Genomic DNA, 24,638 nt, shown 5'->3' on the forward strand with positions numbered 1-24,638 from the left:
GTCTCCGCGGCGCGCCGGGCTGGGGGCTGCCCCAGGGACGGGGCCCAGGAGCTGAGCTGGGCTCGGCCGCGGCCCCAGGATGGGCAGCGCCAGGGCTCGGAGCCTGTCGGGGGCGGGACGCCGCCAGCCGGCGCCTGCCAAGCCACGCCCCCGCCTCCCGCAGCTCCTTCTGCGGCGGCCGCTCGCTCTCCGCGCCAGAAGGGGCCGCGTGTAGCCGCCGCCGCCGCCCGTCAGCGCCGGACCCCAGCGCCGCACCCCAGCGCCGCGCGGCCGCCGCTCGCCGGCGGCTCCCCGCCATGCAGGACTACGAGGTGGTCACCGCCTTCCTGGGCGAGTGGGGCCCCTTCCAGCGCCTCATCTTCTTCCTGCTCAGCGCCAGCATCGTCCCCAATGGCTTCACCGGGCTCTCCATCGTCTTCCTGGCCGGCATCCCCGAGCACCGCTGCCGGGTGCCCCCCAGCGCCAACCTGAGCCGCGAGTGGCTCAACGCCAGCATCCCCCGCGAGCTGCAGGGCGGCCGGGAGGGGCCCAGCAGGTGCCGCCGCTACCGCCTGGAGTCGCTGGCCAATTTCTCCGCGCTGGGGCTGCAGCCCGGCCGGGACGTGGACCTGAGTCAGCTGGAGCAGGAGAAGTGCCTGGACGGCTGGGAGTACAGCCGGGAGATCTACCGCTCCACCATCGTCACCGAGGTGCGCCCGGGCGCGGGGGGCCGCCCTGGGGGCCAGGGGCGAGAGGGGTGGGGAGTGAAGGGGTCTTGGGGTGATGGAGATGGGGAGAAGGCTGGGGGGTGGGGCCAAGGCGTGGGATGCTGCTGGGAGGGGTGTTGGGAGGGGGGGGCACCGGGAGTGGGGTGCCCAAGCTGGGAGGTGCTGGCGATTGGGGGTCGGGAAGGGGGGTGCCAACCACGTGGGGCCAGTGTAGGAGTTTGGAGGGCTGGGGTCAGGGGTCTGAGTGTATCGGTAACCGCTGGAGGCACTGGGGACTAGCCTGCCCTGCCATGTTGATGATGTGCTGATTTGGTGCATAAATGGTCAGTAATACCGAGAGATACTGTGCTTTGCTTCCTAGTCCCCGACACATGACATGGGACAGAATTCTACCTGTCAGTCCCTCTGTCACAGGATGTGGGACCTAGTGTCTACTCAATTTATTTGAGCATAAGCTTTTGTGAGCTACAGCTCACGAAAGCTTATGCTCAAATAAATTGGTTAGTCTCTAAGGTGCCACAAGTACTCCTTTTCTTTTTGCGAATACAGACTAACACGGCTGTTACTCTGAAACTAGTGTCTACTGACTCCAGTAGCTACTGTTTCAGTTGAGATGTGGAGTGGATGGGAGCTCTGAAACTTGGTGGAAGGGGAAAAGTGGGCCCATGGTTACCTAGTGTGTAACAATAAGTATGCTTGCAGGAGGGGAGACTGCAGGCCATAAATACACCTGTCCTCTAGGTTGAAGTCCACTACCTACACACTTCTGGGACTGCATATCCAATACTGGGCGCATTACTCTGGGGACCTGTTCATCTTGAGTTGCTTACTGTAGCTACATCAGCCCTACACTTTCCCCTCTTGACTTTTCTCTGACTGTTCAGGTCACTGAATCTATTTCCTTCCTCCCTCCCTCCTTCCGAAAGTTTTAACAGGTTAACTAATCATTGCTATGTAAATATGAGAGACCAAACTAAAATCATTACAACAGTGAGCTTTTGTTTAGAGAAACATTATACAGTAATACAGTCATCAGCTCTCTCCATTTAACAGGGTGCTATCAAATTACAGAGACTTTTTACAAAACCCAGGACATATTGTTTTTGGTGATCTTATTAAATCAAGTGAAACTTCTGATTACACATTTATGAAATCAGATATGCCTACCAAATGTTAATATTAAAATAAATTGGACATTCCCTAGTGAAGCAAGCCACTTTGCACAGAGAAGTTTGTGCTGGGCTTTGCTGATGTCTCTTTCTTAACTGAAGATCTGGGTAGGTGTTTGCAAAGGAACCTATAGTTGGCCTCTGCAGCCTGCCTGTTTTTATATTGTGTCTTAAATGTACATGCTGTTTTTAAAATAATTTGGAATGCCAAAGTGTGTGTACTGGAGAGCATACAGTTTAATGTAGATTATTAAAATATACAGGACAAGAGTTCAGGTTAGTGTTGGAAGCTATTGCTGAAGGAGAGACTTGGAAGAAAAAAAAGTTATGTCATCTCTATTTAAGCTGCTGGAAATGTGGCTATGAGGTAGAACAGTGATATTGTGAAAGTTTCTGTCTTTTTTCCCCCCCGCACATCATATGTAACTTTGTCTGTCAAGCTCTTGTGATATTTTTCCCCTGCTGAAAGCTTCTACAAGAAATGGAAAGAGACCTTTTAAAAATAAATAGCAGGAACAACATGCACCATTGTGCTTCTCTGCAGCAGTGCCTACGAGATTGCTGTAACAAAGGAAGTTTGAGCCTCTTTTGATGTAACCTGCATACTTCAGTGGCTTAGGATTTTGCTGTCCCAGTATTAAAGTTGGCACATGAGATTTTTTTTTTTAAAGAGAAGGCCCATGATGATTTTTCACACCACTGTACCAGCCAGTGTAGACAGGGCAAAACTTTAATTGGTTGTTGGCACCTGTTACTGAGCTTTGGTTAACAAAAAAAAAAAAAAAGAGTACTTGTGGCACCTTAGAGACTAACCAATTTATTTGAGCATAAGCTTTTGTGAGCTACAGCTCACTTCATCGGATGCATACTGTTCATCGGATGAGCTTCGGTAGTGACTGAGGCTTGAATGATTTTCACAGCTGATTTTAGTGAAGTTTTGTCATCTCCACACCAGCTTTCACCATTCAGCACTGATGCATCACCTAAATTGCTTTTTAAGATCTGCTTTAGACACTTAACTGTTCTGAACTTCTTTCTGGACACCGCCCAAAAGCACTATTGCAAAGGCCTAAACTATTATTGTAGAGAACATAAAAAACGGAGTCTTTTTAAAATTATTTCACTTCACATGACATTGTGTTGTTTTTATTTTGAATGCTTCAAAGCTCAATGGCTTGGTGGTTTAGACATGGTTTCAGCTTATAATTTGTCTCCTTGCTGACAAAACCGTGTACTGAGTTTCAGCCCAATTGCAAATTAAACTGGCTGAATTTTAAACTTCAGAAAGCTGGAGAGTCTGGTAACAAACTGTAAGAATAAAGGAAGCTGATACAGTGCGTGACACTAGAATTTCAAGAAAACACACTGTCTGTGCAGTTTGGCTGATGTTTTGTTTGAAACTATATTTTGTTTGCCTGATCCCTGTGTCTGCGGGAGTTAACTTGGCAGTCCCAGACTTCATGCATCATGACTTCTTTTACAAATGTTTATGCTTCTGGGTGAGTTTTGCAAGAGCTGTGGCCTTTCACCCACTTACAGGTTTTCAATGTTAAACTTGTTTAACTCTCTAATCTGTTGGCTCATTCCTGCCCTTTTATGATTCATTAATCTCATGTTTAGCTGTATATCTCTCTCTGACTTGTCAAGATGGCCAAGAGGACCTTTGTCCCAGATTTCAGAGTAACAGCCGTGTTAGTCTGTATTCGCAAAAAGAAAAGGAGTACTTGTGGCACCTTAGAGACTAACCAATTTATTTGAGCATGAGCTTTCGTGAGCTACAGCTCACTTCATCGGATGCATACCATGGAAACTGCAGCAGACATTATATACGCCCAGAGATCATCTCTGTGTGTATATAATGTCTGCTGCAGTTTCCACGGTATGCATCCGATGAAGTGAGCTGTAGCTCACGAAAGCTCATGCTCAAATAAATTGGTTAGTCTCTAAGGTGCCACAAGTACTCCTTTTCTTTTTGTCCCAGATCTGGCTTTAACTGAAATCTAGGAAAAAAAAATGTTGCCTGAAGCATCTTCTGTCTCATGTCACATGACCACAGTAAAGGCCCTCACTTATGTGACAGTCTTTAAGGAGCAGAAGCAGTTTAAAATGCCTTTCCTTTGCTTCTTCCTATCTAAAAGCAAATCCCTTTTTCTCATGTCAGTCTTCCTAGTGTACATTTAATAACAGAAGATTGCAGTTAGAGATGCTGGTATATTTGATCATTTTATACATACTGTAACTGCTTTTTGTATTTGTGAGTCATTTCAAACACTATAAGTGGAGAGGTGAATAAAACTTCATGCCCTCAAGAAAACATCCATGCATGTAATTCTTATTCCTTTTTTATGTAAGTAAGTGGCAGAATGAAATGGTAATAAAAAGTGATATATGGCTCTTAAAACACTTAGAGGTGTGATAATTAAATGAAGGGCTAAATTCCTCTTCCAGTTACATCTGTTAAACCCTGCTATCTTCAGTGGCAGTGAGCAGGTGTAACTGGGAGCAGAATTTGGCACTGAAATAGAATGAGACAAAGGGACTGTAGAGGAGGAACAAAGAGGAAGTAGACTTGTCTTGGATAACGCAATGGTCTTACATATTTTGGCCAATTTAAAATGTGCTCAACTTCTGGTCTGCTATTCTGAAAACCTCTGTTCAGTCACTTTCTAAGTGTTAAGATGGTAGGAGTAATTGCTGCATGCCAGGTGGTAAGTATCATAATTTTATGTCATATGTGTGTTCATCCTTAAATTTTTCAGTTTTTTTTAGAATATCCCGTTGCAAAATTTACACTAGTGGGAATATGAAATCAAGTGGTTAAGGGCAAGATTGTACATTTTTGTTTGTTCCTTTAACAAAATGCAAGCATTATTTGACTTTAAAAAAAGAAACTTTATTCTAAGCCTACCTCTCTCTTTTATTCTTGTTGTTGTTGGAATTACAGTAGTGCCCCACGGCCTTACTCAGTATTGGTACCCTATTGTGCTGGGCACTGTACAAACCTATAGGAAGAGACCGTCCGTGCCCTCCAAAATTCACAATGTAGGGCTCTGATCATGTAATTAGCTCTATGCAGGCAGACCTCTGCACCTTTGTAGAGCTCATATGAAACAAATTAACAGGGGGTGTGTGGGAAAGTGGAGACAATGGTACCAACAGTTGGAATTGCCCACGGAAGCATAGACCAGCAATGTGCCTAAGTTCCAGGTATTCAAGTTTACTTTTTTTAAAGAGTAAACAGGAGAGATTAATGAAACTGCACGGCCTTGTTTATATAACAATGCAACCAGTGGCTGAAGTTCAAATCAAAGCTTTCTCTACCAAGTTAAATATTTACTGACATCGACATGCATATTATAGTGGTGGTTGAGCATAGCAAAAGTCATGTCCGGACTCTCATTAGATTTCCTCCTCTTCACATGTTACCAGCTTTCTTAATACATGTGCTCTCTGTGTGTATTAATTTGTAATTAAGATAAACAGAATTAAGGGTAGAATGAGGGTGTCCACATGGGTTAATGCCATTTAACTAATCCACCTTTTGTTAATTTGGATTAATTTTCCTGAATGTCCCTGTGTAAACAAGACTTTAGTTAAGCTTTCTTTCATAGCTAGGCTACTTCTGCAGGGCAATCAGAAGTGAAAAGCAGTCCGCACTTCTGTCAAAAATGAGCAGATATGATACTGACTATACACGGAGAACAGATGTATTCATTGGGAAAGCTACTAACATATGAAGATGAGGAAGTCTAATGAAAGTCCTGATTTCAGAATCTTTGTTACTGGTCATGTCAGAGCAAGAAAAACATTTATCTTGGCTTTCAAATTACAGGCTGAATATGCTCACAATTTGAAAAGACATCCTGTTTACTTATATCCGGGGACTGCAACCTGTCAGAAGTGGTGTGCCGAGACTTCATTTATTCACTTTAAGGTTTCACGTGCCGGTAATACATTTTAATGTTTTTTAGAAGGTGTCTCTCTCTATAAATCTATATATTATATAACTAAACTATTGTTGTATTGTAAAATAAACAAGGTTTTCAAAATGTTTAAGAAGCTTCATTTAAAATTAAATTAAAATGTTGATCTTACGCCGCTGGCCCACTCAGCCCGCTGCTGGTGTGGAGTTCTGTTCACCTAGGCCGGCAGCGGGCTGAGCGGGGTCTGCAGCCGGGACCCCAGCTGGCAAGGGGCCAGCAGCCAGAACCCCAGACCGGCAGTGGGCTGAGCAGCTCAGCCCGCTGCTGCTCAGGGGTTCCATCCACTGGCTCCTACCAGCCTGAATCCTGGCTGCTGGACCCGCTCAGCCCGCTGCCAGTCTGAGGTCCCGGCCCTACCCACATACAGTGGGTACCTACCTTCTCCTTAGTTCTGGCCATTCTCTTCCTCTCTCTCTGCACTGAGCTGAGGGTGGGAGTGCACTGAGCACAGGGCTGGGGGTGAAGGAGCAGGCTGGGGGTTGGGGTGCAGGGTCTGGCCAGGAGCTAGAATGAGGGAGGGGGCTCAGGGTTGGGGCAGGAGGTTTGGGTATGGAGCGCTTACCTGGGCAGCTCCCATTTGGTGGGAGGGGTACAGGTGGGAATGTGGGGGGGATGCAGGAGCTCCCATTTGGTGCTCAGGGTGGGGGTAGGGATTTGGGGGGTGCATGGGGTGTGGGGGGGCTGGGGATGTGTGGGGGTGCCAGAGTCAGGGCTGGGGTTGTGGGGGGGGTGAAGGAGTCAAGCAGAGGGCTGGGTGTGTGTGAGGGGGGTACAGGGCTCAGGGCAGGGGCCTTGGGGGTGTGCAGGGCAGAGGGCTGGGTGTGTGTGTGGGGGGGTCAGAGATGGGGGCATGAGCTGGGGTTGTGGGGTGCTCACGGCAGGGGGCTGGAAGGGATATGGCCCGCTTCCCCAAGGCCTTGCCCCTGCTTCTTCTCTGCCTTCCCTCTGACTCTGCTCCTCCCTTGCAAGGGCCATCAGCTGATCGGCTGGCAGGGACAGAGAGGAGGAGGAGGGGCAGGGACCCAGCACACTGCAGGAAGAGGCAGGGGAGCTGTTAAGAGGCAGGGGAACCTGCAGGACCAAGCTTCTGTGCCTTGCCCCCTGTTCCCGCGGGAGGGGGCGGGGAGCGGAGAAGAGCAGGCCGGGCTGGATTTTTAATGGCACCCTGCTGCCTGCCGGCACCCCGTGCCATTAAAAATGGGCTTTTAAAAAGGAATTGCACTTGAAGGATCTTTTTGATTCTACAATATTGGATCATAGAAATGTAGGGTTATAAAGCATCACAAGAGGTCATCTAGCCCAGCCTCTTGTCCTGAGGCAGGACCATGTAAACTTCGACCATCCCTGCCAGGTGTTTGTCCAACCTGTTGGCTCTTTTTAAGAGCAGGTTAGACTTCCAGTGATGGGGATTCCACAACCTTCCCTAGAAGCCTATTCCGGTGCTTAACTTTCCTTCTAGTTAGGAAGATTTCTGAATATGTAACCTAAATCGCCCTTGCTGGTCTTGCTCTACATTCAGTGAACATGATGAATGCATTATCACTGTCTTTTTTTTCTAACCGCCCTTAACATATCTGCAAAAAGAAAAGGAGTACTTGTGGCACCTTAGAGACTAACCAATTTATTTGAGCATGAGCTTTCGTGAGCTGCAGCTCACTTCATCGGATGCATACTGTGGAAAATACAGAAGATGTTGTTATGCATACAAACCATGAAAAAATGGGTGTTTACCACTACAAAAGGCTTTCTCTCCTGCTGATAATAGCTTATCTAAAGTGGTCACTCTCCTTACAATGTGTATGGTAATCAAGATGGGCCATTTCCAGCACTATTCCAGGGTTTAACAAGAACATCTGAGGAAGTGGGGGGGGGGGTAGGAAAAAACAAGGGGAAATAGGTTACCTTGCATAATGACTTAGCCACTCCCAGTCTCTATTCAAGCCTAAGATAATTGTATCCAATTTGCAAATGAATTCTAATTCAACAGTTTCTCGCTGGAGTCTGGATTTGAAGTTTTTCTGTTGTAATATCGCAACTTTCATGTCTGTAATCGCGTGACCAGAGAGATTGAAGTGTTCTCCGACTGGTTTATGAATGTTATAATTCTTGACATCTGATTTGTGTCCATTTATTCTTTTACGTAGAGACTGTCCAGTTTGACCAATGTAAATGGCAGAGGGGCATTGCTGGCACATGATGGCATATATCACATTGGTAGATGTGCAGGTGAACGAGCCTCTGATAGTGTGGCTGATGTTATTAGGCCCTGTGATGGTGTACCCTGAATAGATATGTGGGCACAGTTGGCAACGGGCTTTGTTGCAAGGATAGGTTCCTGGGTTAGTGGTTCTGTTGTGTGGTATGTGGTTGCTGGTGAGTATTCGCTTTAGGTTGGGGGGCTGTCTGTAGGCAAGGACTAGCCTGTCTCCCAAGATTTGTGAGAGTGTTGGGTCATCCTTCAGGATAGGTTGTAGATCCTTAATAATGCGTTGGAGGGGTTTTAGTTGGGGGGCTGAAGGTGACGGCTAGTGGCGTCCTGTTATTTTCTTTGTTAGGCCTGTCCTGTAGTAGGTGACTTCTGGGAACTCTTCTGGCTCTGTCAATCTGTTTCTTCACTTCCGCAGGTGGGTACTGTAGTTGTAAGAATGCTTGATAGAGATCTTGTAGGTGTTTGTTTCTGTCTGAGGGGTTGGAGCAAATGCGGTTGTATCGCAGAGCTTGGCAAGGTAACCTATTTCCTCTTGGTCCCCCCTTCCTCAGACGTTCTTGTTAAACCCTGGATTAGTGCTGGAAATGGCCCATCTTGATTATCATACACATTGTAAGGAGAGTGATCACTTTAGATAAGCTATTACCAGCAGGAGAGTGGGGTTGGGGGGGAGAAAACCTTTTGTAGTGGTAAACACCCATTTTTTCATGGTTTGTATGTATAAGAACATCTTCTGTATTTTCCACAGTATGCATCCGATGAAGTGAGCTGTAGCTCACGAAAGCTAATGCTCAAATAAATTGGTTAGTCTCTAAGGTGCCACAAGTACTCCTTTTCTTTTTGCGAATACAGACTAACACGGCTGTTACTCTGAAACTTAACATATCTGAAAGCTTATCAGTTTGCCCTTCAGTCTTCTTTTCTCAAAACTAAACATGCCCAGTTTTTTTTTTTAACAGTTCCTCGTAGGTCAGGTTTTCTAAACCTTATCATGTTTGTTGCTCTCCTTTGGACTGTCTCCAATTTGTCCACTTTTTTCTTAAGTGCGGCATCCAGAACTGGATCCAGTTCTCCAGCTGAGGCCTTACCAGTGGCAATTAGAGCAGGATAGTTCCTTCCTTTCTTACATATGACAATTCTGTTAATTCACCCCAGAATATTAGCTTTTTTCACAACTTTATCACATTGTTGACTCATTCAATTTGTGATCCATTCTAATCTTTTCAGCGGTATTACTGCCTAGCCAGTTCCCCATTTTTGTTGTTCATTTAATTTTTTCCTTCGTAAATTAAGTTCTTTGCACTTCTCTTTATTGCATTTCATCTTGTTGATTTCATACAAGTTCTACAATTTGTCAAGATTATTTTGAATACTAATCCTGTCCTTCAAAGTGTAACTTTGTGTTATCTGCCAATTTTATACGCATAATTTTCACTCCATTATCCAAGTCATTAATGAAAAGATTGAATAGTACTGAAACCAGGGCTGACGCTCTGTGGGACCTCACTAGGTGCATCTGCTCATTTTGACAGCCAACTATTGATAACTCTCTTTGAGTATGGTCTTTCAACCACTTATGCATCCAATTTATGGCAATTTAATTTATACTTAATTTCCCTAGTTTGCTTATGAGACTGTCATGTGGGATTGTGTCAAAAACCAAATCAAGATATGTCCCATCTACTGCTTCTCCCCTATCCACTAGGCTAGTAACCCTGTCAAAGAAGGAAATGCTGTGGGTTTGTTCTTGACAAATACATGCTTGCTATTTTTTATAATCCTATTATCCTCTAGATGCTTACAAATTTAATGTTTAATCATTTGTTCTAGGTACTATATTTGCCCTTCTCCAGTCCTTTGGGACCTTACCTGTTCTCCATGATTTCTCAAAGACAATTGCTAATGGTTCCAAGATTGCTTTAGCTAGTTCTTTAAGTAACCTAGGATGAATTTCATTAGGCCCTGCCAACTTGACTGCATCTAATTTTAGATAAATATTCTTTAACTTCTTGTTTCCCTATTCTGGCTTATGTTCCTTCCCCCTTATTGTTAATATTAGTTGTGTTAAGTATCTGGTTAGAATTTACCCTCTTACTGAAGACTGAAGCCAAATAGGCATTGAACACCACAGCTGTCTTGATGTCACCTGTTCTTAACTCTCCTTCCCGGCTAAGTAGTGGACCTACACTTTCCTTCATCTTTCTATTGCTCCAAATGTATTTATAAAACCTCCTATTACCTTTTATGTCCCTTGATGTCCCTTGCTAGGTGTAACTCATTTTGTGCCTTAGCCTTTCTGATTTTGTTTCTACATGCATGTGCTATTCTTTTGTACTCATCCATAGCAATTTGTTCATGTTTTTGCTTTTTGTGGGATTGCTTTTTGATTTTCAGTTCATTGAAGAGCTCCTGATGGAGCCTTTTACAATTCTTCTTATCTTTCCTTTGCATCAGGATAGTTTGCTGTTGTACTTTTAATATTGTCTCTTTGAGAAACTGCCAAGTTCCCAGCACAGAAAAGTGCTCCTTTTTTGCCTCTCAGTTAATCAATAGCAAAAAGCCAGAGATACTTACCTGAAGTAGCCCATATTTGTATAGCTCAGTAGACAAGCATTTCAGCTCAGTAGACAAGCATTTCAAGTTGTTGCAGTGAAAATGAAGACATCACCACCTTAGACATAACACAGACAATATATTTATAGAGCTAATGTTTCCATGACTCTTTAAAACTAATTTTAGCATTAAAAAAGAAGTTGCTGGCTAGTTCACAATTATATCCATGCTCCTTTCTCCACCACTCCTCCCAAATTCACCACCAGCACCATTGTTTTGGGTTTATTTTATTGTATTGTATTGATTTATAAAGTAATGAAAAAGCTTGAAATTTCCCCATACTTTCTGTACGGATGAGACCCTTGTAAAGGCTTAGCACAACTTCAGGAGAAGCAATTCAAGAAATATACTGTATCCTTTTGTAGATGTGGATCTGGTTTGCATTTTTGGATAGTTTATATAGTGTAATAGCGCACCTTGGGCGTTGGGCACTTGATAAATGTAAATAAATAACACAGAAACGTGTGTGATAATTCTCAGAGGGACAGGTTCTTCCTTCACTTATGCCCATGTTACCCCATTAAGTGTAGTGGTTTGCATGGGTATAGCTAAAGGCAGAATTTGGTTCAAAGTTCATAAGTAGTGAATGGGGAGAATGACAGGTCACTTGAAGGTTCTGCCTTCATTTACAGGGTAGCAGATGGGAGGGAAGCGCAGGGTCGACCAAAATAAAACCGTTACTATCAGCTCAGTTTTAAAAAGGAAATTTTAGCATGTAGAATACTTCCAATTTCTTGTTGTTTTTTATCTTTTATGTTTGCCCGTGCTGGGATCAGAAAACAATAAATGGCATAGCCTGAAACTGCAAGATTCAGAAAAGTCTTCCTTATATAACGGGTGAAACTGAGCAAGCCTCTAGGGGAAGTATTTGATATTTGTAATGGTCTATCTATGTTTGGTGTCTGTAGGAACACTCTTAAGGAAATAGAACCTCATTAATATCGGAGTAGTGCTTCTGTAGTGGAATAGTTCTTTGTAATCTCATAGACGTTAAGGCCAGAAGGGACCATTATGATCATTTAGTTTGACCTCCTGGATATTGCAGGCCACAGGACCTCACCCACCCTCTCTGGCTGAGTTATTGAAGTCCTCAAATCATGATTTAAGTACTTCAAATTAGAGAGAATTCACCATTTACATTAGTTTAAACCTGCAAGTGGCCCATGCTGCAGAAGAAGGCGAAAAACTCCCAGGGTCTCTGCCAGTCTGACCTGGGAGGGAAATTACTTCCTGACTCCAAATATGGTAATCAGTTAGACCCTGAGCATATTGGCAAGACCCAGCAACCAGACATGTGGGAAAGAATTTTCTGAAGTAACTCAGAGCCGTTCCCATGTAGTGTCCTATCACAGGCTTTGGAGATACTTGCTGCTAGCAGTCACAGATCAGTTACATGCCATTGTAGGCAGTTCCATCATACCATCCCCTCCATAAACTTATCAAGCTCAGTCTTGAAGCCAGTTAGGTTTTTTGCCCCTACCGCTCCCCTTGGAAGGCTGTTCTAAATTAATCTGAGAAACATGTCTACTTCGTGGGGAGTAATAAATTACAAACTACTGGCTTGGCAGTTACTTCTGTAACTTTCCAGGCATACACAACAGTGGTGAAGCTTACTGTATGCATAGTGGTACTATATAGTAAGATGTTCTCAACCTCCATGGAAAAACTCCCCTATAATAGAATTGCAATTTACATGTTGTAATGCATTGAAAAATTTGTAGTGAAATCAGATCGGAAGTTTGTTATAAGAAGGTTCTCCTATCACTGTACGTTGGTTGGTTGATTTTGATTTTTTGAAAATGGGATACTGTCATATTATCTTGTAAGTTATGGAACGGCTGCCGTCTGAGGAGAGATTAATAAAACTGGGACTTTTCAGCTTGGAAAAGAGATGACTAAGGGGGATATGATTAAGGTCTATAAAATCATGACTGGTGCAGAGAAAGTAAATAAGGAAGTGTTGTTTACTCCTTCTCATAGCACATAGGGGTCTCCAAATGAAATTAATAGGCCACAGGTTTAAAACAAAAGGAAGTATTTCTTTACACAACGCACAGTCAACCTGTGGAACTCTTTGCCAGAGAATGTTGTGAAGGCCAAGACTATAACAGGGTTCAAAAAAGAACTAGATAAATTCATGGAGGATAGATCCATCAATGGCTATTAGCCAGGAAGGGCAGGGATGGTGACCCTAGCCTGTTTGCCAGAAGCTGGGAATGAGCGACAGGGAAAGGTTCACTTGACAATTCCCTGTTCTGTTCATTCCCTCTGGGGCACCTGGCACTGGCTACTGTCGGAAGGCTAAATGGACCTTTGGTCTGACCCAATATGGCCGTTCTTATGTTTGTATGTTATGTTCTTAGGAGGTCTGACAGAATCACAGCACAAGCTGAGCAGGGTCAAGCCAGGTCATTGTCTGGTTGGGAGTCTTAGGGTTTGTCTACACGGTGCATTAGTCTGCACTAGAGGGATATACATTGTAGCGTGCACCAGCATGTTGACACTAACAGGCTTGCATGAATCCTGCTGGTGCACCCTAACAGTTCCCTACTGCATGCTAATGAAGTCCTGTTTTGTGACTACATTAACAGTATAATTTACATCCCACTAGTGCCGACTAATGCACCATGTAGACAAGCCCTTAGACACTGCAGGATTTGGTCATGTTAATTTACAAAGTGTTGTTCTTCCATCTAAGTTAGGTAGGATTTTACAGGGGTAGTGGATGCATGTAAAAATGTGGTCTTGACCAGTTGAGGTTACTGAAGATCTCACAAAACTTTTCATAAGAGTTATTGTGTTAACCTCAGTAGCCTGGCCAAATTTTCAGTTAAGGTAATTACAGTACATTCTTCTCTACCTAAACTTCCCCTGCATTTCTGATTTGGTATGATAGTCTTCTTCACTTTTTGTCTTGAATGTTATTGTATAGCTTGGCTGTACGTGTTTTAAAAATCGTAGTATTTCATCAGAGTGTTACTTTCATTCCATTTGTGATTGAAGTGCTATTTGTGAGGAGTTTTCAAAGTTCATTCCTTTTATTTAAAAGGTACTATGTAAATTTTCAGATCATTATTTGATTACAGGGCATATGATGAAAGAATAAAGGAAATGCGAGTTTAACAGGTTGAATTCTCTTATTACTGCTGTGATAGTAATCCTATTTAAGTGTAAAATTAAATTTTTTAAATACTTTTCATTGTTGAATTAAAGGATTAGAAATTCATAATGACTAAATTCATTAAAATGCTTTAAGTTTTGGACCTGAGTTTCCTATAATGCTAGGAATTTGGGGGTTTACTTTGGTTCCAAATGCCCAACTTTAAACAAAACAGGTTGTAGAGAATTTTGGAAATATTCTCCAGAGAAAAGCATTAATTACTACTACAAACAAATTAGGGCTTTGTACAGAGAACAAATCAAACATCTGATAGTGTGAGGGATATTAAGTTCTTTCCACACCCATTTTATTATTTGGCATATAAACAGCAAGGGTGGGTTATGGACTACTATCAGATGAAGAGACTGGGAGTCAGATTACATGGAGTCTGATTCACAGCTGTCCCACAGACTTCTGTGACCTTTGTCAAGTCACATGACCTGTTTGTGCCTCTTCACCTATCATTAATGGAGTGTGACACTCACTTGCCAAGTGTGTTTTGAAACAGATCAAATGTGTAAAATTGTTATTGTTTCACCTACTCTCTCGTTATGACCTTTGCTTTTCCAATACATTCTGTGTGACCCACCTGACCGATATCTTGAAGCTGTTTTTGACTCTGCAGTCAATCGGCCTGACAGTCAGCTTCAAATAATGCAATGTTAAGAGTGTCTGGGAGCTGAAGTCTTGTAAAATGGTAACATTTAAATAAAGTATGTTCTCCAACAGCTTTAGATCACTATACAGCAAGAATACTCTGTGCCCGTGGTTTTGAGTGGTAGGATTCATCATGTTCCTAAACACTGGTGTCTAACATATTAGAAAGCAGCATTTCTGGCAGTTGTTTCGCTCACTGCAGCCTCTTAGAATCCTCAGGAGATTTGATTACTCTGTTGCTAACATTTGCATAGAAACGAATGCTGGATTTGAAGACAAAGACCAGGCAGCTTGAAAGATTTATACAAAAGGGGGGTGGGGGTGGAAGGAAGGCTTTTTTTATGAACTTATTTTGCTTTTGATGTAACTGGGCCCATTCTCCTCTGCTACGTGGAGTGGCTCTGAGCTAAGAAAAAAGTGGGCAGCAGCTGCCCAGGATATGCTTGGAACCATTGAGAAGACCTTTTGGGAGCCTGGGATGACTGTCATCCCAAGGGAAGAGAGCAGAACCTCTAAAATAGATTTTTGCATGTTATCGGGACAGAGGAACTGAACAGCAAGAGAAGATGGGAGCATGGAAATAAGAATGCCTGTCCCTCTTCACTCCACTTCTGACATACCTGCTATGCCCGATACATAATTGTAGGCAAATTCCATGAACTCTATTAACCTTGTTGAAAGGATATTGGGGAATGAAAATTACTCATTTCTCTGGTCTCAGACATTCTATATTCAGTCCTGGACCAATGCCAAGCAGCACTTCTAGTGGAAAGTGACAACCCAGGTGACCTTTAAGTATAGTGGTGCAGGCTTTGCGTTAGTTACACCTCAGAGCTTTAGTCCCTGCAAGATATCGGGACTGGCTACACCCAGCAGGAAACATGATTCCTAAAGAATGGCAATACTTCGTTATTGTGACAGCGGTGGCTTTGTAGACCACAGTTTATGAACCATTTCCATATGCCACTAGAAAACTGAAGACTCCAGACTTCATTTATTGTGCTCATTCATGACCAAACAAGTCATGAGATATTGGACCTTAAGATTTCAACATTCTGATTGCTATCTGGCCCACACTTTTATTGACCTACTTAAAATGACTTTTTTTATTTTTAACCACTGATGTTCCACAAACGGAGGGCCTTGGAAAGCTGTGATTCCAAGTTGCTCTCATTGGTTTCTGCTTCTAGCAATTCTCAGCATTACAACTCCTAAACTGCTTTATTAGAGTGGAAGAAAAGCCAAGATGGTAATTGGAGTGGCATTTTAATATTGGATATCTCTCCATCTGCTAGTGTAAGTAACCGTTGGCAGAATAGTATGAAAACTTTTCAGTACTGTGAACATTTCCAAGAAATGGCCCTGGGCCAGTGACCAGAAGAAAATTTTAGTCCCTGGACACACACTGTAAGTGGACAGCATGTTATCCATAAAAGCAGGTAGCTAAACATTACTTCATATAGCTAATTCACAAGTACAATAGGACAAGTTGAGAATAATCACTTATGTTTGGACTGCTTTTGCCAGTGACTCTATAAATGGCTTGACACAATCTTTGGCCAATTGGATCTTTGCCCCATGTTAGTAGTAATGTATTTAAATAGATGCCCATTTCCATTGGTTGCTGTAGTAGGTGGAATGGGTGAAGGGGAGGGTCTTTACTAATGTAGGATTCGAGATTGGTATTTACTATGCAGGGGGTGGTGCTTTATTGGTATATTTAGTAATAGTCAATTGTAGGTGATTTGATGGATTCAATTTGTTTGGCAATGGCCACTTGCTGTATATTTTCAAGGTGTTAAATGTGCTGTGCTATGCTAAGATTTCCCAGTCAGTTTAGGCTCCCTAGTTTTGTTCAGTGACAGGAATGTAATAGACGCTTTTTTTTTTTTAATTGTTTGCCGTGTATGTCTGATAGACTCTGAACTAAAGAAGAATTCAGAGATTAGCAGTGTGCTGTTTCCTTGTCAAGATAGAATGGCCATTTTTTTTCCTGTGACTTCTGTGTTGTATTATGTAGGAGACATCGCATGTTAGGACATGGAGTGAAGCCATGTTCAGTGAATTCTGACTGAGAGAGAACTTTAAAAGAACAATCTGTATTGCAAACTCCAGTTTGTATAAATGGGACTGTTTCAGGCAAGATTGGTGAAATTTACATTCGCATTGGGTGTGAAAATGGTCTAATCCACTGTTTAGTTCAATATGCAGAATTATTAAAGGGAGTCTCACCAACCTGTTCAGGAAAAGGTTTTGTGTCTCATATCAATAATGGAGAATGTCCAATTTTTAATCCAGTATTCCACTGAGCATCTTTTTTGCATTTAATTTGAGATATTTTTGGAGGACATACCAAGGTTAAAGAGTGGGTTCTTCCAGCATCTGCTGTAACACTTAAAGTAATGGTTTGTATGCAATAATAATGATTAACAGTGCAAAAAAGGCAATAAATATTCCTCTTCTATATCTGGAAAGTAGCTGGACAGTGCATTAATATCTCTCTATTGCTACAGTAACTAGAGTGGACATTTAACTTTAGTAGATGCAATTTGAAATTTTAAAATCTGCAGGACCAGATAACTTGCACCTAAGAGTTTCAAAAGAATTGCCTGAAAAAATATGAGGTATTAATGTTGATTTTTTTTAACAAATCTTGGCGCACTGCGGAAGTTCCAGAGGACATAAAAAAACTAATGCTGTATTAGTATTTTAAAAGGGTAAACAGAATAAACCGGTTAGCCTAACATTAATCCAAGACATAATCATGGGTCATCTGATATGGGAGGAGAACAGAAAAGAATTGAAGAATAGTTGCAGAATTGGAAAAGTTCAGCAAAAAGCTACAAGAATGATCCATGGTCTGGTAATTTGCCGTATGGTAAGAGACCAGCTGAATCTATTTAGCTTATCAAAAGGAAGGTTAAGTGGTGACTTGATCACACTCTGTGGGTACGTCCACACAGGGATAAAAAATCTGCAGCTGGCCCAGGTCAGCTGACTTGAGCTTGCAGGGCTCGGATTCTGGGCTGAAAAATTGCTATGTAGATGTCAGGGCTCAGGTGGGAACCTGAGCTCTGGGATCCTATGTGGGTGTAGGGTCCCAGAGCTCAAGTGTCATCCCAAGCCTGAATGTCTACACAGCAGTTTCTAGCCCCACAAACTAGGCCCCAGCCATGGCTGTGCCGCAGGTCTTTTATCTGTGTGTAGACATACCCTATAGGTACCTACGTAGGGAGAGGATTCCTTTTACTAAAGGGCTCTGTAATATGGTGAACAAAAACATGGAATGATCTCGTGCCTGGAAGCTGAAGCTAGCCAAATTTAGACTGGAAAGAAGTTACAGATATTTAACAATGAGTAATTATTGGAACAGCTTACTTAGGGATATTGTGAATTTTCCACCACTCAGAGTTTTAAAATCAAATTGGATATGGTTTAAAAACATGCTCTGGCTCCACCAGAAGTTTATAGATTTGTACATTTTTAAGGCTGGAAGGGACCATTGTGATCATCTAGTCTGACCTGGATTGTTGGTACCAGAGGCTCAGTGGCATGGGGATCTTGGGGAGCCAAAAGGTACCGGAAGGAAGATACTGGACCCCTGAGATTTACCCACACCCCAGAAACAACTTCACTTACAGTCTGAGCCTTTCCCCTCTTTGCCTTCAGACTATTTACCTGTCAGGAGGCAGCGCTTCGTCAGCCCTTAAGGAACTAATAGCGAGTGAAGATGGATCGGGGCTGGATTTTTCCATGGGGGTTCTGGGCCCACTGACAATGCAGTGCTGGGAAGGAGGGACGCTATCTCTCCATTGTGAGCTAGGACTCTAGAGTGGAGCAAATGCTGCGGCCCCTAGATTCCTACTACTCCCTGGTTCCCACTGACCATCCCTATTCCCTGCAAGGAGCCAGTAGTGGGAGGGTAGGCTGCACAGAGAGTAGAGGCAGGGGGGAGCTCATAGCATCTCTGTGCAGGGTTGTGGGACCAGCAGATGAAGAGTGGGCCAGTGTAAGGCTGTTGGCTGGATGATTGTGGGGTGAGTTTCTGCTGATCTGCACTGAGGACAGTTCTTACTTCTTTATGGAAAGGGAGTGGGGTAGGAAGGAGGGCATTTGTGGAGGAGGTTATGGAGGTACTGAAGAGGACACCTTAGTACACAGCAGAGAGGAACAACTGCAGTTCTCTAAAGGCCTGGATGCTGGATGTTGTCAGCTGGTTTCCTTGAGGAGGAAGCATCTCTGACTTGAGGTTGGTACTCTGCTCTGGGCCCCTGGTTTTCTCCCTTCTGTTGTGCAGGCCTGCTAGTCTTTAAGAACTTAGGACTCTGCAAAGGGCAGTTATCAAGAAGAAGGGGAACTACTGGCAGCTCAAGAGACTGCTTCCTTCTCTGCGATGCAAAGCTCTCCCTTGGATTGCTTTGTTCTCTGACTCTCCCTATTAGGCAGCAGGGTCAGGATCCACTCTTTAAACAATCCGTAGCATTTGTATCAGTGGAACTCTATGGATGAGTGAGACAAGCAGGATTTGGCCTTGCCTCACAGGCAGAGGTGGAATTAGAACTCCTGAGTTTCTGGCTTCCAGTCACATGCTTGGCCTACTATTAAGCGCTCCTCTTCCCCAAAGCTCATTGGTCCTCTGTTAAATCTCTTTAACAAGCAAACTTCAGCAGGGAGTGAATGCCACAACTATTCCTGTGGAGGTGATAGAACAGCTAGCAATGGGTGACTTGGCTTCCCTGCTGGCTTCGTTTTGTTTGGCTCTAGTAAACAATTTTTTTAAAAAAAATTCCAGATAATATGAATAAAATTAAGCCTCTTTCATTACTTACTGTTAATATGTCACTGTAAGATTTAAAGTGCTTTATGAAGGCTTTATTAGTGCAATAACATCTGTTCAGCCTTCCCTGAGCTACGTGAACAGTTGTGAACTATTGCATGCCTTTGTTGATTGGATAATTTTTTCACCTTTCCTTTTCCCCACAATATTTGTCAGTAATGAGACTCAAACACTTGATCTTTTTACTGTATGTGTGTGTGTTTGTGTTTGCATTTCTTGGAAGGGAAGTTTATGACCAAAAATTCCCAAGCAGAATTTCTAGAGCACTGTATCTTTTGTTTTCCCTCTTTTTGCATATATCCTTTAAGCCTAGCTGGGGGGTTTACAGGAAGAACAGTATCTGGAAATTCTGCTCCCGAATAACTGCATCATCTGTACTCTTGGATTGCAAAGCAGAGCAAAACCAAAGTGTTTAGGAGCATATCACAAAACCCAGCTTGCATAACTAGCCACAATGGATAGCTTGTTCTCTGCTCAGTAGAGGCCTGTCTCTACTTAATATTGTTTTGAGGAAGACAGTGTTAAGGTAAGAGAAGTTTCCGTTGCAGTTCTCTGCATTTTGCCCCAAGACAGAAATCCAAAGATCTAATGGAAGACTTTTTAAATTATCCTTTTCTTTTCTTTACTTTAATAGGATGTTTCTTTTGTCTTTCGGGGGAGTTAGATAAGGCCCATAAAGAAACACTGTCACACTAGTTGATTTATCTTTGTTTCAAAGAAGAAAAATCCCTTACGTCAACTTTGGGGGTGGAGGAACTACATGTGACGTGAATAATATATTGTTACTGAGGCCCCAAGTTTTCCAAGATGACAAGGAATTCACCCCTGCTGCAGAATTAGGCCCTGGATTCCAATTATGCCATTTAAATGATCTTTCGTGAAGTTATATTTTGGGGCCTAAACAGGTTGACTTTTTTGTTTGTTTGGTGGGGGCTTTTTTCCTTTCAGAGTGTACGCTTTAATCATTTACCATCAAAGTATTTGGATTAACTTTGGTTAATTTAGAAGAAAAATCAAAGTGTTATTGGTAAACGTTTAATGTTAAGGCTCGCTCTTTTTCTCTTGCAGTGGAATCTGGTATGTGACGATGACTGGAAAGCTCCCTTAACTACCTCCTTGTTTTTTGTGGGTGTTCTGGTTGGATCCTTTATATCAGGACAACTCTCAGACAAGTAAAGTATATACACCAAAACTTATAGTTATCTATCTCTGATTTTCTAAAAGCACACTTAAAAAATTAAATGAGCCAGTGGTGAATGCCTGACCTGTTCAAACTGTAGCAAAGTGGATATACTCTTAGGTTGGGCCAACACTGATGAGAAATGGTCACCAAAAACACTATGGTTATAGCGTTGATACTAACAACGAGAGCACTAATGTGGATTGACTGCTGGCATTTTTACCCCAGACGATCTACTCTCATTGTAGACAGAGCCTTAGCCTGGCATAAAGTCAGCTACCTTAATCAAAGCAAAATACTATTATGGGGCTTATTTTTTTTCCCCAAAAGCCTTTTTTCTGTATTTCAAGTCTTTTTGCAGCCACAAATTAAAACAGACAGTAACAATTGTTGGGTAGGTTACATAGAACTCAGACCTCTCACTGCCTGATGTGTTGGAGGAAAATTACGGGCTGCTACTGAAAAAATCAGGCCAATGTTCTACTATTTGATTTAACGTGGACTATCTCTTGTTATGGGTACTTACCGCAAACATGTTTTCCTTTCTCTAGCTCAGTTCAATAACTCCCTTTGTACAAGCTTTCATAGTTTCTGTTGTACCCTATGTGGTCAGATTTAAGGTCTAAGTCCAGTAGTTTGTGTTTGTGGAAGCTAGAAAACACGAATACTGTTCACCAATCTCTAATAAAGTGGCTTATTGACCCAGCTACTAGAACCATGGGCTGTCTTGTTTATCAGCACCAGGGTGAAAACAAAATGGAAGCATTCTTGTATTTGAAAAACCCAGTTTTTTTAGTTTCTTGCATTTCAAAATATCTGAGATCTAATGTGCAATACATTATGTGGCATCTACCTGGTTTCCAGTGAAATCACATGCCACCCTTCTACTTTTCTGATTTAATAGTAGTACTCATACATGTTTAACGTCTGGTCTTTTGGGGCCAAATCCTGAAGTTCTTACTTGGACGAAGCGCCCGCAAGGATTTAATAGTTTGCCTGAGTAAGGTATTTAGAATCCATCCCTCTCTTCTTACAACAGGGAGGGACTCTGTTGTCGGGCTGTTTAGGAGTGTTTCATCATGCACTCTTAGGGTATGTGTATGCTGTGATAAAACCCCACCACACCAAGTCTCAGAGGCTGGGTCAGCTGACGTGGACTCATGGGGCTTGGAGTGCAGGGTTAAAAATAGCAGTTTAGGCCTTTGGATTTGGGCTGGAGCCTAGGCTCAGAGACCCTTTCCCTCTTGCGGTGTCTTAGGGTATGTCTACACTGCAGTTAGACACTCATGGCTGGCCTGGGCAACCTGACTCGGGCTAAGGGGTTGTTTAACTGCAGTGTAGATGTTCTGGATCTGGCTGGAAACAGGCTCTGGAACCTTCCCACGTCAAGGGTCTGAGACATCCACAACATCTACATCACAATTAAATAGCCCTTTAGCCTGAGTCTCCTGAACCTGAGTCAGCTGGCACAGGCCAGGCATGGGTTTTTACCTGCAGTGTAGACATGCCCTTAGATTCCAGGCTCTAGTGCAAGCCTAAACATCTTCGCTGCAATTTTATAGCCCTGCAGATTGAGTCCTGTGAGCCTGAATCCGGGCCATCCACAGCCCTCATCCGGGCCATCCGCAGCCCTGCTGTGTGTCTTTTATTGCAGTGTAGACATACCTTTAGGTTATGACAATCCTGAAGCTAGATTCAGCTCTCTTGCTACCTTAATGATTCCCGAGGAAACATTGCTAAGGAGCCCAGAAACATAACCACTGGTATAGGTACAGAGTGTCTCTTCCAAATGCTAATGTGATTATTGTACCGAAGCAGGCATGATGGACAGCCACACGTTGTCCCAGGAGAGACTAGTTTGGCATAGTTTTGCTCCCAGGGGATTTCTCCTTTATGATATGTTTTACACTCTAGTGCCATCAAGCAGTGTGCCTCAGAAACAGTGTTGCAGACATGTTGGAATCTGCTTTCCTCCTACAGAGCAGGCAGATAGTAATCTGAAAGGCAAGAGTAATGGAGTAAATGGAGAAATAGCAGCTCAGAATGGATTGGTGAGGAAAGGCCTTTTTCTGGTTCATCTGTGCATCTTATCCCTCCAATCTGTCGAAGTCTTATACTGCACTTTGTGGTATCTGGGCACCATTGTTGTCACTCTCTTGACCAAGTTTAATTTTGAAGTAGGGTTACATGAAATCTGTGTTAAGCAGGATTCCCTGCATCAAAGTACATTGTCTGGTACTCTGCTCCTTGAATAGTCCCATTGGAAATCAGTTAGGTTAGTCACAGAGCAAGGTACTCCTCAGTGTAACTGAGTAAGGTTTGCAGAATTGGGGCCCTTAATGACTATAGACTGGCACGGGGCCAGAGTTTTTCCTCTTCAAAAGACTCCACTTCTCTGCCTTGTGTTTACTGTCCCACTCTGGGGCATGGAAGAAAGCACTACTTTTGAGTCACTGACCCCTCATGTTTTGCATTTTAGCGATAATTCACTTTCTAGGTGTTTGCACTTGTCCACACCCATTCCATCATCCCTGAAAAGAGAACCTCCCACCACATTCTCAAAGAAATCTCTTAAGGTACATCTGCACCACAGCTGGTAGCATGCTTCCCAGTGTGGAAAGACAGACAGACACGTGCTAGATCTGCTCAAGCTAGCATGCTAAAAATGGTGGTGTGGGCATGCCAGCAGCTTGGGCTAGCTGCCTCAGTACAATCACATCTGTTGCCAGCGTACTCGCCCAAGACAATGCAACCACGGTTATTTTTAGCAGTGAGCAGAGCTAGCATGTGCCTGTCTACCCAGTCTGAGAAGCGAGCTCCTAGTGTAGACATACCCCGAATTGCAGCGCATAAAATTCTTCCACTTTTGGAGTGGAATTTTTAGCTTGTCTGAAATATTTGTTTACTTGTTCCACTTTCTGAGACATTTTTTTCGTTATAAAGACCCCCTATGTGCAAAACTAATTCACTGATCTTGCTGTTATTTTCATGACTGTTTCTTATGTAACCCTTTCATTTTTGTCTTTGTTCACGAAAGGTTTGGCAGGAAGAAAGTTCTGTTTGTGACCCTGGGGGTGCAAACCTGCTTCAGCTTCCTGCAGGTCTTCTCTAGCAGCTGGGAGATGTTTTCAGTGCTCTTTGTCATCGTCGGCATGGGACAGATCTCTAACTATGTGGCAGCTTTTGTACTTGGTATGGGAGTTTGTTATGCATAGCACATTTTCAGTGTTGTTGTTCCCCTGCTCTCCTCATTTACTAATGGTTTGTTTTTTTATTTTTTCCCAAGCAGCACTGTTAATAAGAATATAACCTGACCAAGCATGGCTAACTCCTAATCCATTTGAAAATTTTCCTTTTCGTAAAATAGCCACACATCAAAATAAAATGCTTTGTTTACCAAATACTTAAATGAGCAAAGGGAGTAAATCAGAACAAGTCTTTATCTGAAGCAAGATCTCTCCAGTGGGAAGATGCAGTTAGATGCACACTCATAGTCATATGTCGGAAGACGTGTAGAATGAGTTGTGCCCAGTTGCTCTGGTGAACTGCTGTTTGGATCCAAACACATGTAAATTGTACATATGATATTGTAATTTTTGATTGTGATCAAACATGTAAGCACAACTTAAGACTTCTTAAAACAATCTGTGATAAAAGTTAAACTGTCACATGGATTCTGTCATTGCATCCATTCTATGATAGCTAAGCAAAGGTGTCTGATTGGAGGACAAGTAAGACTGACTATGAATCTGTTTAAGAGAGATCTCTGAATGCTTTTGTTTTAAAAAGCAACTTCACTGTCTAGAGCACTGAATTCTTTGTGGCCATAACAAAGCCCAGAACAGTTCTGAAAATGGTGTTTAGCTAATTGCTGCAGCAGGCAAAAAACGTGGTTTATTGTTGTTGGTTTTACCAGACTGGTGCCTTTTGGTGTGAGTCCTTTTGGAATCCAGAAGGCTTTTACTCATTGAGTTAGAACAATTTTAGGGTCTAATCACATAGTAATTTTATGAATAAAAACTACCTTTTGGTGCAGAATCAGGCCCTAAGATAGATCTGGCAGCACCTCTTTAAAACAGGAAAAACTGCAACTGATATAGTGCTAACAATTGTAGCATGTGTG

At 42.8% G+C, this 24,638-nt stretch overlaps 1 protein-coding gene across 1 annotated transcript in view; it reads left to right on the forward strand.

Annotated features, from left to right (window-relative positions):
* The first annotated feature begins 232 nt into the window (after window positions 1–232).
* Window positions 233–24,638, forward strand: part of LOC311525347 (organic cation/carnitine transporter 2-like) — a 45,258-nt gene continuing 20,852 nt past the window's right edge. Inside the window, exons 1-3 of the mRNA XM_084637419.1 lie at window positions 233–689; window positions 20,404–20,507; window positions 23,553–23,707. Of these exons, the coding sequence (XP_084493545.1) occupies window positions 297–689; window positions 20,404–20,507; window positions 23,553–23,707 (652 nt within the window). The 5' untranslated portion in view covers window positions 233–296. The remainder of the gene's footprint in view (window positions 690–20,403; window positions 20,508–23,552; window positions 23,708–24,638) is intronic.

Source organism: Lepidochelys olivacea (genome assembly GCF_965140295.1).
Source record: "Lepidochelys olivacea isolate rLepOli2 genome assembly, chromosome: 8".
Lineage (NCBI taxonomy): Eukaryota > Metazoa > Chordata > Testudines > Cheloniidae > Lepidochelys > Lepidochelys olivacea.